Source organism: Amia ocellicauda, chromosome 3 (assembly GCF_036373705.1).
Source record: "Amia ocellicauda isolate fAmiCal2 chromosome 3, fAmiCal2.hap1, whole genome shotgun sequence".
NCBI lineage: Eukaryota > Metazoa > Chordata > Actinopteri > Amiiformes > Amiidae > Amia > Amia ocellicauda.
In genome coordinates, this window is record NC_089852.1 from 29,064,203 (window position 1) to 29,079,535 (window position 15,333).

The window sequence follows — 15,333 nt, forward strand, 5'->3', positions numbered from 1 at the left end:
TGCAACAGTGTAACCGATTGATAATAAAAATGAAAACATGACACAGTCCAGTCTTGCTTAAAAAGTGCACTTGCCTCACCGTGAATCACTGTGCTGTCCGGCTGCCTGTGGCTTCACTCAGAGCAGAGAGCTGAAGCACACGCACAAACAGAGGCCTGTGGGCTCAGCTCCAGCTGCCAGTCCCAGTCCTCAGTTCTGGATTACCGCATAAAGATCCGGAACTTGCTTAAACTCCTGCTTGGTTATTATTATACAGCAAAATTAATGTAAATAAATAAATACATATAATAATACATAATTAAATACAATAATTTTAATTTAATTGTACTTTATTTAAAATTAATAATAATAATAATAATAATAATAATAATAATAATAATACAGCTAGAGCTGGGGGCTTGGCTGGGGTGTTCTCTGCCCAGCCCCTCAGGTCAGGGGTCAGCAGCCGTCTGGGGACAGTGCTGTGCAGTGTATACCTGTCCCTCCTGTGCTGGGGGTCTGCGGGAGTGTCGGTGTGGGGGGGTTGGGGTTTCTGTGGGCTCTCCCCCTGACTCACACTGCCGCCTCACTGTGCAAACCCCCCCCCCCACCATGTTGCCATGGGAACAGCTCATAGCTCCAGGAACTGAAGGTCACAGTGAGAGAGAGAGAGTATAAGGGGGGGAGGTGAAGAAAATGAGAAAGGGGCTTGAAAGGCAGAGTGTAGGAAAGGGTTGAAGAGAGAGGGAGGGAGGGAGGGATGGAGATTGGGGCGATGAGGAATGGTGCAGAGCCGGGGCTGGCAGGGGAGAGGGGGCAGCATGTGTCTCTGCCCAGGGGGGTAAATGGGGGGGTTGAGCAGCAGAGAGCCCCAGAGATATGTCCCAGAGCACCAAAACCTCCCATCTCCCTCTCTCCTCTCCCCTCCTTATTGAATTACAGAGGGAGTGCGTGAATGCTAAACCTCCGCAGGGAGGGGGGAGTTCCCATGGAGACGGCGGAGCAGTGTGCAGTGTTGGCAGTGTGCCAGCGCACCCCCACACACATAGAGCCGCCTGTCAGCGTGGCTGCCGGCACCGGGGTAGCAGCTGCAAACACTCTGCCGGGGAGGAACCGTCCAGCAGCCTGAGTGACAGCCCTGCCCAGCCCGGCCTGCCTGCCCACTCCGCAGAGAGCTGTTAACTAACCATAGTTAAAACTGAAACTAGCTAAACTAACTCAGTAAAAGAGCTGCTGTCCCTTGCTGTGGATTTCTCTGTGCAGCTTTACTGTGTTCTCACACTGTAGCACAGTGCTGCTTAGTGAGGACACACAGTTGCAGTGTTCAGTGCTTGGTTGTGTGCCCTGTGCTCCACACTGTTCAGTGCCTGGCCACACATCAACACAGACTCTCTCTCTCTCTCTCTCTCTCTCGTATAAACATAAGCACACACTCTCTCTCCCTCCAAAGCCACTATGTTACAGGTGCATTATGTCCAAGGCCAGGCCCGATCCAGGTCCCTCCTCCAGCTCAGGCCACGTGTCTGGGTAAGCACAGGGCTGGTGGGGCAGGGTGTCACACTACACACAGACACACACTCACTGACACACCTTGTCTGTGCTGTGACAACACTTACAATTAGGGACCAGTTCACTCAAATGACTGGTTACAGAATCCCATCAGCATGAATGAGCTGCACCTTTTAGTCTTGCTCTCTTTAGCCTTACTAACTATATTCCTATTTTTTGTTTTTTCTGTAAAAATGTTCATAATTATGAATATTCTAGTATTCTTCATCTGTTCTGTCACTCTGTACTCTCAGATCAGGTCTCTGTCGAGGGCTTATAATCACTTACACCAGATCCCTGCTGCCGTTCACCCACCCTGACCTGGAGTAAATGTTTATATCACTTCACTTGATAGAAGCAAACCCACAAACTCCTGCTGGCTGCAGGGTCAGGCGGCCGCACCTCCCGCGTGACCAGAACAGGCACTGCAAACAGGGAAACGAGTGCGACAAAAAGGGCCAACAAGAAAGAGGATTTAAAACTCACTAACAAACCTGTTTATTTCCAAATAAAACGCGTGCAATGCCACAGCCCTCTCTGCGACTTCTCAATGTATTTATCAAAAAAAAAAAGAGAAAAGAGGAGTCAGAGCCTACTGTAGGCCATCAGCAGGCGGTTCAGCAGGCCGGGGGTCCAGAGAAGAGGGGAAACGGGACCCCTCCCCTCCCACGCAGAGTCTGCTCTGTATTTCTTCATGTTTCAATTCTTTTTTTTTGGTATCTGTAGAACAACTATTTACATATCAAACACCACGAACGAATGCTCAAAACCAAAAATAAATAAGAAAATAAATCATCTAAACACTTTCTTCAAAGTAACAGCAGATGCTCCCCACAACCCCCCCAGTACAGCAGGACTATTCCTTCAGTTTCACAGTCAGGCTGTTCAGCTCTGAGTTCAGCAGCAGTGTCCCCCCCAGTCCTCATCCATCTTCATCCAGGGGGACCAGGAGAGAACTTTGAACTCATTTTGCTTTTTAACATAAATTTGTTCTCCTTCAGTTTTTTCTCCGTTCCTCCGTGTTTACGACACCACGGCCCTGCCAGACTCAGCTGTTCTGCTCTTCCAGTCTGTTCCAAGTGCAGTTCTGCGGTTTCCAGCTGTGATGCCAGATGTTGAAGATGGGGAGTGTGTAGCAGTGACAGCGGGGAGACAAGGGGAGGGCCTGGTCCCTGCAACACTCCCTCCTTCGCAGCAGGACAGAGACAGACAGACAGACAGACAGACTCCATCACTCTGTGCAGCACTCCTCGGTGCTCCACTGTGCTGGCGCTCGCCCCCCGCAGCAGTCAGGCTATACAGTAATGCTCTGTCCTCAGGGCCCACTCCTCAGCCAACAGCAGAGCTGCTCCCGGCCCTGACCAATCAGCCCGGACTACAGCGGGAATGAGAACACACTTCTCTGGACGCTCTTCCTCCCCACTGCTGCTGCAGATCAGGGCCAGACAGCCTTGCTCAGTCCAGTGAGCAAACAGGCCAGGGGCCACTGTGTCCAATGCACTCGTCTCTCAGTGCTGACAACCGGACTGGACTGAGCTCGGCTGGATGACTGTCTAACAGTGCAGGAAACTGGGCTCGGCAGACAGACTGACCTCAAACTGAACCCAGACAGGGAGCGAGTGAGTGAGAGGGAGAGAGAGAGAGGGAGGAGTGGGGCAGCACTGACAGCAAGGGTTACAGTCTAGCCTCAAATTCACTGTTAATGTTTTCAGTTCAGTTTATTCCAGTTTGGACTCCAGTGTCGCAGTCTTTTCCAGTTAAATCCACTGACCCCCTCCATGTGCAAATCAGGGAAGAAGGAGAGGAGGAGGGGGTGAGGGGGTGAAATACTCCAGTTTCAGTTGCCATAGCGATGAGATACCTTGTGAACCACATGTTGTTGATTGACAGCAGGGGCTGGGCTCTAGGTGGCACACCCCCTTTCAGTCAGTGACTCCGCCCACACTGTCCAGTTCACAGCTTCCAACCCGGCCAGAAACCTACAGGGAACACACAGCAGCATCAGAGCTGAAACAGCCCAGCCCTGCCGCACACTATTACAAGACAGAACTAAAGCGTTACAGCACAGCAGCGGTACAGCACAGGGAGGCCCCGCAGACGTACCTGAGGCAATTGGGTTCTGGCAACTACGTCTGAGACTCTGCCTCTGACTCCGCCCTCAGGCTGCTGCGTGCCTCCTTGAGTGACAGGTACATCTCCTCCTCGGGGTCATAGTAGTAGAATTTCCGCAGGTATGTGATCAGAGGCCTAGGGGGCGCACAGGAGCACAGGGCCCAGGGTTAATAATGGGGCCCAGTCCCATCACCTGCCCTGGCACTGACCAGACACCAGAGACTCACAGGCAGGAAACCAAGGGACAGAGAAACAGAAAGAGAGAGTGGGAGAGAGACGAGAGGTAGTAACAACCACCAAGAGAGAGAGGGATGAGAGGAAGAGAGTGGAAGAGGGAGAGAGATGGAGGGAGAGAGCCTTACTTGGGCAGAGGCAGCTCCTGGATGTGGTCGATCCTGACCAGCTGGCGGATGCGGAAGCGGCAGAGGTGTTGCAGGGACTTCACATTACTGAAGCGAGACACAGGGTACAGCAGCTGCACTGGGGTGGGGGGCAGACCTGCAGTGGGGAAGGGGAAGAGAGAGAGAGAGAGAGAAATCAGTATGAAGGATACGCATGCTCTGTGCCTCTCTGACGGTCAGTTTGCAAGTCTTGACCTTCTGTTACTCCAGGTCAGTATAAAATATTGTTTGTACAACATGCAGCTGAGCGCCCAACTGCCCCGGACAGAACAGGAAGGAGTGGAGGGGAAGGTTTTGAGCGGCGCACTCACCTGGCACACGGGAGCGCAGGAAGTAGAGGAACTTGCCATTCTTGGAATGCATGATGGCACGCTCGATGAACTCCACCACCGAGTGGCAGCGGTCCTCGAACTTGGGGTGACACCACAGGCTGAATGTGCCTGAGAGAGAGAGAGAGAGAGAGAGAGAGAGAGATGCCAGCGTTGACACACAACACTGAGAGAATGTACAGAGCATTCGGAAAGTTTTCTGTACTGTATGTGCTGTACTGCACCATTGTGTATTACATTGCACTGCACTATAACCTATTACACTGTACTGTGCTGTACTGCATGATCCATGGCTATCGTACCACCCACTGATCACAGCGCTGCCTCGCCCTGCCACACCCCCCCTTCAGGGGCTTCCCCCGTGCTCTGGGCAGACATTTACAGTTTCTTTTTAGGACTAAATGTGTTTTCCTGTGTCTACTGACACTGAGCCCTGAGCCCTGAGCCCTGGACCCTGGATTCCCCCCTCCCCCTGAACAGTCACTGGCCTGTACTCTCCATCCACTGTGAAGCCGACACACACACACACACACACACAGTTGCATCACTTCCTGTGTTGGAGCTCTCCGTCATCACCAATGAAAACCCCACAGACCACAGCCCAAGAAGTCACCAGCACAAAGGTCCTGACCCGATCATCCTCCAACATTCCACTCAAAAGGTCTTCTCTGGGAGGACCGAGATAGGGGTTCTGCCAGAGCACTGAAAAACACACTGACGCAAGACTCTCTCAGATCCTCGCCCCCTTTCTCGCTTTCCTGTTCTGTTCTTGGCATGTGTCAGTTTGGTGGGCTGAGGTGGTCGGCAGTTACGCTGATCAGACTGCTGGGAAGATCCACCAGAAACCGCAGCACACATCTCTGCTGCAGCACAAACTGGGTCAGCCTGGGCTGCTGTGCCCCCCCTCCCCCTCACCTCTGTAGTGCTCCATGCGGGTGTGATGTGTGATGCTCTGCGAGCGGAAGCTGAGGCTCAGGATGTAGCGCGGGTCCGAGCTGTCCCTCACCAGGAACGAGCCGTCCGGCTTACCCTTCAGCTTCATCTCCGCGTCCTCCCAGTTCATCGGCCCCCAGTACCAGCCACACTGCAGGGACACACACACACACACAGACAAACCAACCGACAAACCAAGACACACACGCACAGACAGACAGACAGACAGACAGACAGACAGAGAGAGAGAGAGACGCACAGGCACATACACAGACACAGACAGACAGACAGATACATCAGGGTTAGAGCAGGGTACGGACTGTCAGCCTACACAGTGAGTTCAGTGTACATAGACAGTCCCCAGGCTGCCCACCTTCTCCAGCTCCCGCAGGCTGGCTGCAAAGCTGCTGGCGTCCGGGCGACTCAGGGGGCACAGCAGCGGGGGTGGGGCTTGCACTGAGGTGGGTGGGGCATCAGTCTGCGAGGGGCTGGAGCGAGGGAGTGCCCTCAGGAACGTGTCTGTAACACAAGCGACACAAGACGGTGAGAGACTGAACACACTACATGTGCATGCACACACACGCACGCACGTACGCACGCACACACGCCAGAGAGCAGAGCACAGTGCCAGCACACACATGCACACACTCCTTTGAGTACACCAAAAACCACTTCAATATACAGGGCATACCTCCATACACAACACTGTACACCCTGTACACTGTATACAGCTGCAGTGCTGTGCCCCTTGCCATCTTACTGAGTTCATTCTCCACACCAGCTGGACTGATGCCAGCGGGGGGTAGGCAGGGATGGCCGCCGACGAAGAAGCGCATCTTACCTCACAGTCCCTGCTGCTCTGAAAGGTGATCAGTGTCTGTCTGCTGCTGCTGTGCACGCACTCCAGCACAGAGATTGTCCCGTCTGCCTGCAGCTCTGTCAGACTCTTCCCACAGGGACGGTGGTCAGGGGTCACCATTCTGACCTGTGTCTGGACAGCCTGGGGCTCAGTGACAGGGGGCAGCTCAGGGGCCCCAGTCACACTTTCGGGGCCAGAGGGGGGTGACGGGAGGGGACTTGGCATACACTGCGCTACACACACAGTAATATATACTAATATACATCACTTTACCAGCCCATGTCATGATGGAAGTCAGACGAGTCTACCTCGATTCCTCAAACTCTGCCCCCCCACTCCTTCCCCTGCAGGCAATCTTTCTCTGTCCACAACAGCCCCGAGTTACAGGTTCACTCTCCTGCGGCCCGAGACAGGCAAAGTCCCACCCCAGGGGTAGCGAGAGCCCAGTCCACAGCAGCCCCCCCACCCCCCCCCACATCACCCCCCCCCTAGTCCTGCCCCTTCCTGGGATCCACAGGCAGTCTTACCATTGAGGCTGAGGCTATGCTGGATGGTGGCATGGGAAGGAGGAGGAGGCAGAGGGAGGGACTGCAGGGAAGCCCCAACAACACTCACTAGGAAAGGCCCTGGCTGCGGCCCACTTATATCATCTGTAACAGAACAGAGGTCACAGTTTGAGAAGCTGCCAGCTGGTGATCAGCACACCCTGACGCCAGCGGGGAGCACTGTGCAGCTCTGGCAGAGCGGGAGGGATCGCGGGCAGAGGCACTGGCACACAGAGCTGCCCTGCTGCCGGCTGGCAGGTGGGCTGGGGGCATCAGGCGGCGGCTGCATGGAGAGCTCTGCTGCATCACGATAAGCTGCCCCACTCACCCCTGTGATGTGAGGGACTGGTGTGAGGGTCTGCGGCAGAGTGGCATGCTGCATGGAAGCCAAACTAGCTGGAACAGCTGCTTTTGTGTGTGTGTGTGTGTGTGTGTGTGTGTATTTGGCTGTGTGCATGTGTGTGAGCTCCATTTTATCTTCGCTTATAAATTAACATTTATATATTTTTTGGCCTTGTGTCATGTGGCAGCCACCTCCAGCTCTGCCCACTGACGCCCACACAATCAGGGACAGACGGACAGACAGATGGACAGACAGACGGACAGATGGACAGATGGACAGAGCAGCAGGACAGGACTGACTGTAGTGCAGAGTGCGATGTGCGGTGTGGTACAGTGCGGTACAGTACAGTACAGCCTGTGCGCAGCCTTTAGCCCATGATGCTGCTGTGCTGCCTGCTCTCCCTCCCTCCCTGTTTCTGGGTCAGGCAATAATCTGGAGATCAAGCTGCACTCCTGTGGCATCAGAGCCAGAACCACAACAACAGAGCAGCAGGACTTGCAGCCTCTGGGCCACAGAGTTGGGGGGGCTACTCCAGTCCCACCCAGAGCAGACCAGTCCATCGCGGCTGCACAGAACACCAACAACAACCATAACAGCCCGTGCAGAGCCGCACACGCCTAGTATCAGCCACGCCCGCTCTCCTCCACCCTGGTTGGCACTGCCAGTCCTTTCCACCAACTGCTGCTGCTGCTAAATCCCAGCCAGCTGACTTCAGGCTTGTGTGGTCTCTCTGCCCAGCTCATGGGATACGCAATCAAAATGCATGGTGCGGATGTTTTGAACTGGTGACGGAAGTAAAGATGCCGCTCAGACAGATAGCCATCACCTCTGGACCTCCAGCTCTGCGGGGAAGCCCAAGCCCTGGGAAAAGCTGCTGGCTCCTGTACATATTGCTGCAGGGCAGCAGTGAATGGTGTCTGAAAGACCCTCGGTCCAACTAAATCAGCACGTGTGGCAGCCCTGGGGCCTGGTCTGCAGAGGAGGCTGCAGTCCTGGTCAGAGGTGGGAGGGTCTGCGGGCCCTGCAGGGGCTCTTTGGGAGAGCGGCTTCACCCCAGAGCCCCAGGGGGCACTTCAGAGCTGGAGCTGAAGCAATGGGATGACAACAGCAGACAGGGACAGTGCCAGGGCTGGGGCAGCCAGGGATGACACACAGACACTGCAGCCCACAGCCACTCCTCTTCCTCCTCCTCCTCCTGACTATAAACCTCCTTCCTCCACCTTACACAGATCTCACCCCACCCCCAACTCTGCAGTCCTGTCTGTCTCTCACTAAGCAGCTTCCCCACCTCGAGATCGTGCGACTGTCCCAGACAAACAGGGAGCAGATTTCACTGCAGAGCAAAACTAATCTTGAAGGAAAAAAAGCCCCGTTTGCTTTTACTTAGTGGATCAGACAGTGACGGAAGTGCAGCGGTACTGCTCTGCTTGGGGGCTCACGGGCCTCCTCACAGGGCCTGGCGCCTCCTGCCCAGCACTGAGCATCACCGGCCCAGACTCCTGCTCTACTGCTCGCTGACACTGGGAGTGCTGGGGGAGAGGGGATCCTGCAGGCCTGGAGCCAGCCAACGGAAACACAGCCAGCCAGGCAGATGGACAGACAGACGGACAAACAGGCAGGCAGCTACAGGAGTGTCTAAACTACCAGCAACAACCACTGGTGACCAGACAGACAGACAGACAGACAGACACCGATCAGGTGATCAGAGCACTTATGGGCAGAAGCAGGATAAGCCTCTCACATGGTGAGAGAGACGTACCGAGCAGACTAAGGCTGCGACGCGGGGGCGGAGGGGGCGTGGGAGGGTGTGGAGAGTTCACTCCCCTCCGAGAAATATCCACATCCACCAGAGACACGGTCTCACCTGTAGCCGGGAGAGAGGGAGAAGGAAAGAGAGAGGGAGAGAGAGTAATGTACCTTCATCACACAGCCCAGGACACATTGAATGGATTTTATTTTCAGTGTCTAGTTGCAGTGCAGATCCAGTGACAGACATCCTGACACAGAGATTACTGGGGCCTGCGGCATAAAGAGAGAAGCAGTCTGTGCGGCCTCAACACCTTCCTCCTGCAGAATAGTGCACTGTGGTGCTGGAGCCTGCTCGGTTGCGTGCTGGGTGCTGTGTCTGGCTGTATTGTAGTGCAGGCCCTTACCTGTGAAGACGGGGCTGAAGGAGACGGGAGAGAAGGCACTTTGAGTCCTAGTCAGCCGGGGCTTCCTGCAGGGAGACAGAGACACAGACACCTGAATCACAAATCGACACTGACCCACATAACCACCAGAGTACTGTGCATGTATGAAGTGCAGTAACGTGTGTGTGTGTCAGAGAGTGTGAGAGAGAGTGTGCAGTGCAGAATGTGTCGGTGCAGGGTGTGTGGGGCTGTACTGTGTGTGAGTGTGACGGTGCAGTGTGAGTGGGGCTGTGTGGTCTCAGAGGGCTGTGGGGAATCTGCAGCCAGCTCTGTTGAAGCCCATATGTTCTCACTCACGTCCGCTCAGAGGTTTAACTGCTGTAGCCCTAGGGAGAGGAAGAGCCCTGACTCTCTCTGGCCTGAGCACCCTGAATCTCTGCTCCCTTTATAACCACTGCACACCCCAGCCCCACTGACCACTTTGTAGTTAGAAAAAAAGTGTCTCTCCCAGGAGAAGACGTTCAGACACAGACATTAATGAGCGCAGGTGCAGAGGCTGGGCTGGTCAGAGGGAGGGACAGCCGGCCTTAATCCTGTCAGGTGTTCAGCTCCAACACAGCAGCTTTCATCTGCTCAGTGACAGCTGTATGGACACAGGCACACACAAGCACAGAGTACACGCAGGAGCACACACACACACGCCCGCACATGCATGAACACACGGACGAGCACACACAAGACACATGCATACAGCCAGAGCAATTATTACAGATCAGGGGTGCTCTGTGGCTGACTGTAGCACCATGCCCTCCCCCTGGCAGTCAGTTCTCCACTGTCATGGAGTACAGTTTATCGGTCTGCTCTCGCAGCATCGTACAATACTGTACTGTTATGCCCTTATTGGGGAAACCATCCTGCAGGGATAGTCTATACAGGCCCAGGACTCATACTTTGACTCCTGCCTGCAGCCCTGTTCTCAGCCCAGTCCAGGACTAAATATGTTCACATGCAGCCTGATGAGCAGTATTTATTATTTTTACTATTATTATCATTATTGTTATTACACTGTGTCAAGGTGAATAACCACCCGTGAGTTACCCTCAGTCAGAGAGAGCTGGGTCACTGGGTGACCCTGTGGGATTGTGCTTCTCTAGAACAGCACTTATTGCACAGCTAGATGCCAGAAGGTTTCGCATACCTGTAGCACCATCTCCACCGCTCACGTGCACTGCCCTGCTGATGGACTTTACTGTGTACGGTCCTGTACTGGTGCTTTTGCTTGTTAGTGGTCAGTGTCTGTGTCATGTCTTCATGTATCTATATTGCATTGTTGCATGACATTCACACCCTTGTAGGCCTTGAATAATTAATAACACAACACAATGCAAAGCAATGAAATATAGGATGCTAAGGCAACCTTTTCCGAGGCCTCTACAAGTTGGCGTGAAGTATAAAGCCTTAGAAAACCCTTTTAAAAACAGGAAGTGAATGTGTGAGAGGGAGAACGCTAATTCCATAAACACAGGGCTCTTTAAAAAGGCCACTCTGCCCAGACACTGCGTCACTGCAGGACTCGGCACCCCCTTCTGTACTGCTGCCAAGGGGAAAAAAGTCAATATTTCAAGGCCCCTGTGCAGAGTGGAGTCCAGAGGTGAACATGCTGCCCTGCGAGGATGACTGAACTGCAGCTCCATGCACTCCAATCAGATACCCGGACAATCCAGGGCAGAGAGTCCCTCTGCTGTTTGAGCAGAGCTTATATTCTTTTTAGTGTCAGAGCCACAGTGGGTGGGGGCTCGGTGGGATGGGGGGCTGCAAAGACAAGCAAAGTGACGCTTCGTGGAATGAAACTCCATCGTGATTCCCCTGACATCCCCCTCACCCTCACCTGGCTGTGCACTCCCTGCTCACATTTGGTGTATCTGGGTTATTCTAATACCTTAGCATCTCACTTTTACAAAAAAAAAAAAAATAATAATATATATATATATATATATATATATATATATATATATATATATATATATATATATATATATTAATCTAATGAATATGTAAAATCAAATTATGGAAATTGTACCGTTGGTAAGAACATCCAAATGAACAAAACATTGTTCTAGTTTAGTTTTGCTGTAGTTGTGTTATGGAAATACCCGTGTCACTACAGCACTGCCCTGTGTAAAAATTATGTCATCATGACTGCCGTGTGCTGAAGGACAGCTGGGGTGCTGCATGTGGCTGTGTACTCATTCCCTCCATGTGCTCTGGGATCCTTCAGGATCCAGTGATCAAAGTGCCTTCACTATGCCTCTGCCTGCTCTGCTGCTTCGCTGGGCATGGCAGCACAGTGCTTTGGGGTTTGATGAAAGGCACTATATATGAGAAGGTTCCACATAAAACAGCAAATTCTATTACGAGCCAAAATTCCATTAAAATACAAAGTGAAAGTGCAGATCGAACCCCAGAGACCCTGAGAGGATTCAACACACTCGTCTGTGTCAAACGAATCTACCCACACACTTTCTATACCTCAGATGCACAGAGCTCAGACTGTATTTTGGGACCTGGTGATCCACTCAACACCCCAGCTCCCCTCCAATGAGGGACACATCCCTCTCTCCAGCAGTCTCTGCTTGTGCTGCTGTTCACACTGCTCTACCCTGCCTGGACTCAGCAAGGAGCTTCCTCCAGCATAAAGTATCCTCTATGAAAGCAAAGGAAAATGTGCTAATTAAAAATGTTCAGACTAACAGCGTCAGGGAGCACAGCATCACAGAGCACACCAGAGAGCCAGGATACAGTGTGTGGGCTGTCAGCTGCCTCTTGCTGCTGTCCCTGGGTAATGTGTTCAGCACAAGTGCTCCCTGTGGCACACACAGGAGGAACCCACAGACAGACTGACAGACGAACAGACCGACAGACAGGTAGACGGACAGAGGGATAGCTCAGTCTGCTCTCTCCCAGGGGCCTCACGGGCTGACAGACACAGAGGCCATAAGTAGAGAGAAAGAGGAGGTCAGAGCACCTGACCACAGAGAGACACCTGTCTCACACACAGCCTGTTCTACACACACACACACACACACACACAGTATGCTAAACACACAAACACATGGTACTCTACACACACAGGATTATGCACACACAAAAAATTCACACTACACACAGTATGCTACTCACATGCATACACAGTACTCGCTACACACAGTACTCTACACAAACAGTATATTTTGCACACACCATAATCTACACAACACACACTACATTCTACACACACAGAGATAGCTCTGTACACAGTGTGTAAAAACGCACACCTATTGACAGATTTCAGTAATGAAGCATCCTGGGGCGACCAGCCTGCCAGTTCAGTCCACAAACAGTGACAGCAACTCCTGTGTCTCAGCCTCTCTACAGAGCCATGTCCACAGTTCACACGAAGACAGGGTCTATTGTTTCAGACACACTGGGAAGTACACAGCATCCTACTACAAATATTCAGTATCTGCACTATACAGCAATAAGAATTATTATTATTATTATTATTATCATCATCATCATCCGGGTACTCACCTGCCCAGGTCCTGCTCCCCGCCGCTGGACACATCCATCAGACTCCCAGCTGACCCTGCCAGGTCCACCGATGGCCTCTTGTCCAGTGGGTCGTTGGAGCCATTGCAACTTTTAGTTCTGAACAGTTTGCTCAGGCGGATTTTCAGAGAGCCCTTCCGGGATTTGCCGGGCACTCTCAGTGTTTTGTCGGCATCCCCTCCGGCTACGGACAGTGCCAGGGGCGAGCTGGCGCACCTGCCCACCCGCAGTTTGGGAGCTGGGCTCTGGGTGTGGGTCTGGGCCGGGGCGGGGAGATCCAGTGTGGACCCGCACGGAGACACCCCTATCGGAGTGGACGCGTCAGAGAACTGATCACTGTCGTCTGGGCCTGCTCGGCTCTGCGGTGGCCCGGGCAGCGGGCAGCAGACCTGCGGGTCTCTGTAGCCGGGACAGCAGCCCTCCCCCACTGCCCTCTCCGCCTGCCTCATCAGCCCTGTCAGGGCGCTGCTGGCGAAGCCGCTTGCAATTTTTTGCACCACATCTCCCTTCCCGTTCAATATGAAAGCCCGGCCGCTGCTGTCATTAAAATCCTCCTCCGAGCAGCTATTGATGTCCAGCCCGTCCACCTCCTCTGCCCCCAGCCCTTCCAGGACCAGCAGGGCGTCGCTGGTCTCCGTAGGGTCCTCTCCGGGCCCAATGCCCACACTGGCCGGGCCCAGGATGCCCTGGCAAGGGCAGTGCGGCAACTCTCCCTCCTTGAACAGCATCTTCGAGGCCTTGTCCACCCCCAGCTCCCCGAATTTCCTGGCCAAATCAAACATGGGATCCCCGGGTAGGCGAGGTTCAGTCCCCCCCTTTGTGGCGGCCCACCTGGGGTCTAGGATATCGTGGTGCGTCGACTTGTCGTCCAGGAGGAGCCCGGCCGAGGGCGGCCAATCCGGGGGGTCTGTGGCCAGGCGGTGGCGAGGGCACAGCTCGGGACCACCGCGGTGGAGGCTGCTGGTGTCGGGGCAGCGGGGCAGTTTCACTCGGGGATGCAGACTCCATCGTGGCTTCTGTGACAGGTGCTGCTGCGGCGAATCCCCGCTGCAGTGTGAGTTGTTGTTAACGCCGGGGCTCGCCGTGAACACGGAGCCCGCAGCCTGCCTCTCGGCGTCGCTCAGCGGCAGCCCCTGCTGCTCCAGCCCGCACTCCCTGCCACCGTCGCCCGCCCGTAGGAGATTCCTGAACACCATGATCTGCGGTCGGGAGCCCTTGGCCCGGTGAGGGAACTCGAATCGCTGGGCCATAGCGGAGTCAGGGGGAGGAGGCGGAGGAGGCTGGGACGGCCGAGTTACCATCACACCGTCGTCAGGTGCGCAAGTTCCGCTGCCAGGCTGCACTCTGTACGGCTGGTTGGGGCTGGTGGGCCGCGGCTGGCCCGCTGCGTGGTTCAGCTCGAACCCGTTCTTGATGGCGCTGCTGTGGTGGTGCGCCAGCACCGAAGCCCCGAAGCCCACCACACTGCCGGCGGACGACACATTCCCGTTCTCCTCGTCCAAGTGGTCGTCCTCGGCGGCAGAGACCAGACGCATCAACACAAAATCCGGAGACATATCTTGCCCGTTATTCATTATTACCCCTCAGATCAGGAGAAGAAACAGATTGCGTGCCGATCTACGGTGTCTCGCTTCCCTGTGTCATGGGCTGACAAAGCAATGCGAATTCAAAATAACAGTGATGTATGCATAATAAGAACAGCACTGATAATAATAAATAAAAGACACATTCACAAAGCAACCCTTTTTCGTATCCAGTCTTTTTGCTTCCCCTAGAAAAATCGCGATTTCAAGCGTTTCTTCAGCATCGCTGACACCGACACCCTTTTAATGCACGACATGGGTGTGAGGGGTGGCTCTCCGGCCGACTGCGCGGCGACATCAATAATCCGCTTCTTGCGCGAATGAAGAGGCCTGTGTCGCGCAGCGCGGCTTCCTGCTGTAGAGCTGAGCCCTTTCTCGTCTCGGTTCCTTCAGAAGCCCCACCCGCTCCCCTACTTCCGCAAATTCAATGCTCTTTTATGTTTATACCTCTCCCCTCCTCTTTTCTGTCGCCCCGAGAAGCGCTCTCGCTCTCTCTCTTTCTCCCTCTCTTTCTCTCTCTCTGTGACGCTCTGTGGAGCTCAGCCTTCGTCTTGTTTTGTTTCAGCTCGGCTCAGCAGCGCTAGCGGCCTCGGTGAGGCAGTGCAGGCTGTGTGGGGCAGCGAGGCGAATTAATGCAGCAAGACCTGCCTGCCTGCCTGCCTGTTTGTTTGTCCGTCTGTCTCTCTCTCAGTTATTTCCTGTTAAGAGCACCCACCACAGCCCATGGTATTTATAGACATGCTGTGGATCTTTGCATGGGCAGTGGACAAGAGCAGGAAGCTGCCTGATGTCTCCATTATTCTCCTGCAGAGAGCTGACTGACTGCTTGGGGTGTGCAGGGTGCACAGGAGTCTGTCTGTCAGGAAATTTTAAAATAAATAAAATGGGATGGAAAACAATTCAACAGAGAGCTGTAGTGACCCGAGCACTCGGTGGCATCCGCCTGGGAATCGCAGGGCAGCTGAAAGTGGGGCTGGGTTT

The 15,333-nt window shown here is 53.9% G+C and overlaps 1 protein-coding gene across 2 annotated transcripts; it reads right to left on the reverse strand.

The window, feature by feature from the left end:
* Positions 1-1,998: 1,998 nt before the first annotated feature.
* socs7 (suppressor of cytokine signaling 7) lies at positions 1,999-14,902 on the reverse strand. 2 transcript variants are annotated; one of them, XM_066698910.1, is made up of 10 exons: positions 12,752-14,902; positions 9,203-9,267; positions 8,809-8,913; positions 6,689-6,811; positions 5,676-5,821; positions 5,285-5,453; positions 4,352-4,480; positions 4,002-4,137; positions 3,631-3,774; positions 1,999-3,506 (listed from the first exon to the last, which is right to left on the reverse strand). In XM_066698910.1, the coding sequence occupies exons 1-9, from the start codon at positions 14,341-14,343 to the stop codon at positions 3,654-3,656; spliced, it is 2,586 nt and encodes an 861-aa protein (XP_066555007.1). In that variant the 5' UTR covers positions 14,344-14,902; the 3' UTR covers positions 1,999-3,506; positions 3,631-3,653. The 2 variants fall into 2 exon arrangements, with proteins under 2 accessions (XP_066555007.1, XP_066555008.1); XM_066698911.1 differs by lacking the exon at positions 6,689-6,811.
* Positions 14,903-15,333: the final 431 nt, after the last annotated feature.

Bases quoted from the DNA above. Each gene is read 5' to 3' on its own strand.
- socs7 (XM_066698910.1), bottom strand. From the start codon at position 14,343: ATGAATAACGGGCAAGATATGTCTCCGGATTTTGTGTTGATGCGTCTG. The intron at 6,812-8,808 runs GTACGTCTCTCT...GTTCTGTTACAG, and splicing joins TCGCAGCCTTAGTCTGCTCG to ATGATATAAGTGGGCCGCAG. The intron at 3,775-4,001 runs GTAAGGCTCTCT...TGCGCCCCCTAG, and splicing joins CAGGAGCTGCCTCTGCCCAA to GCCTCTGATCACATACCTGC.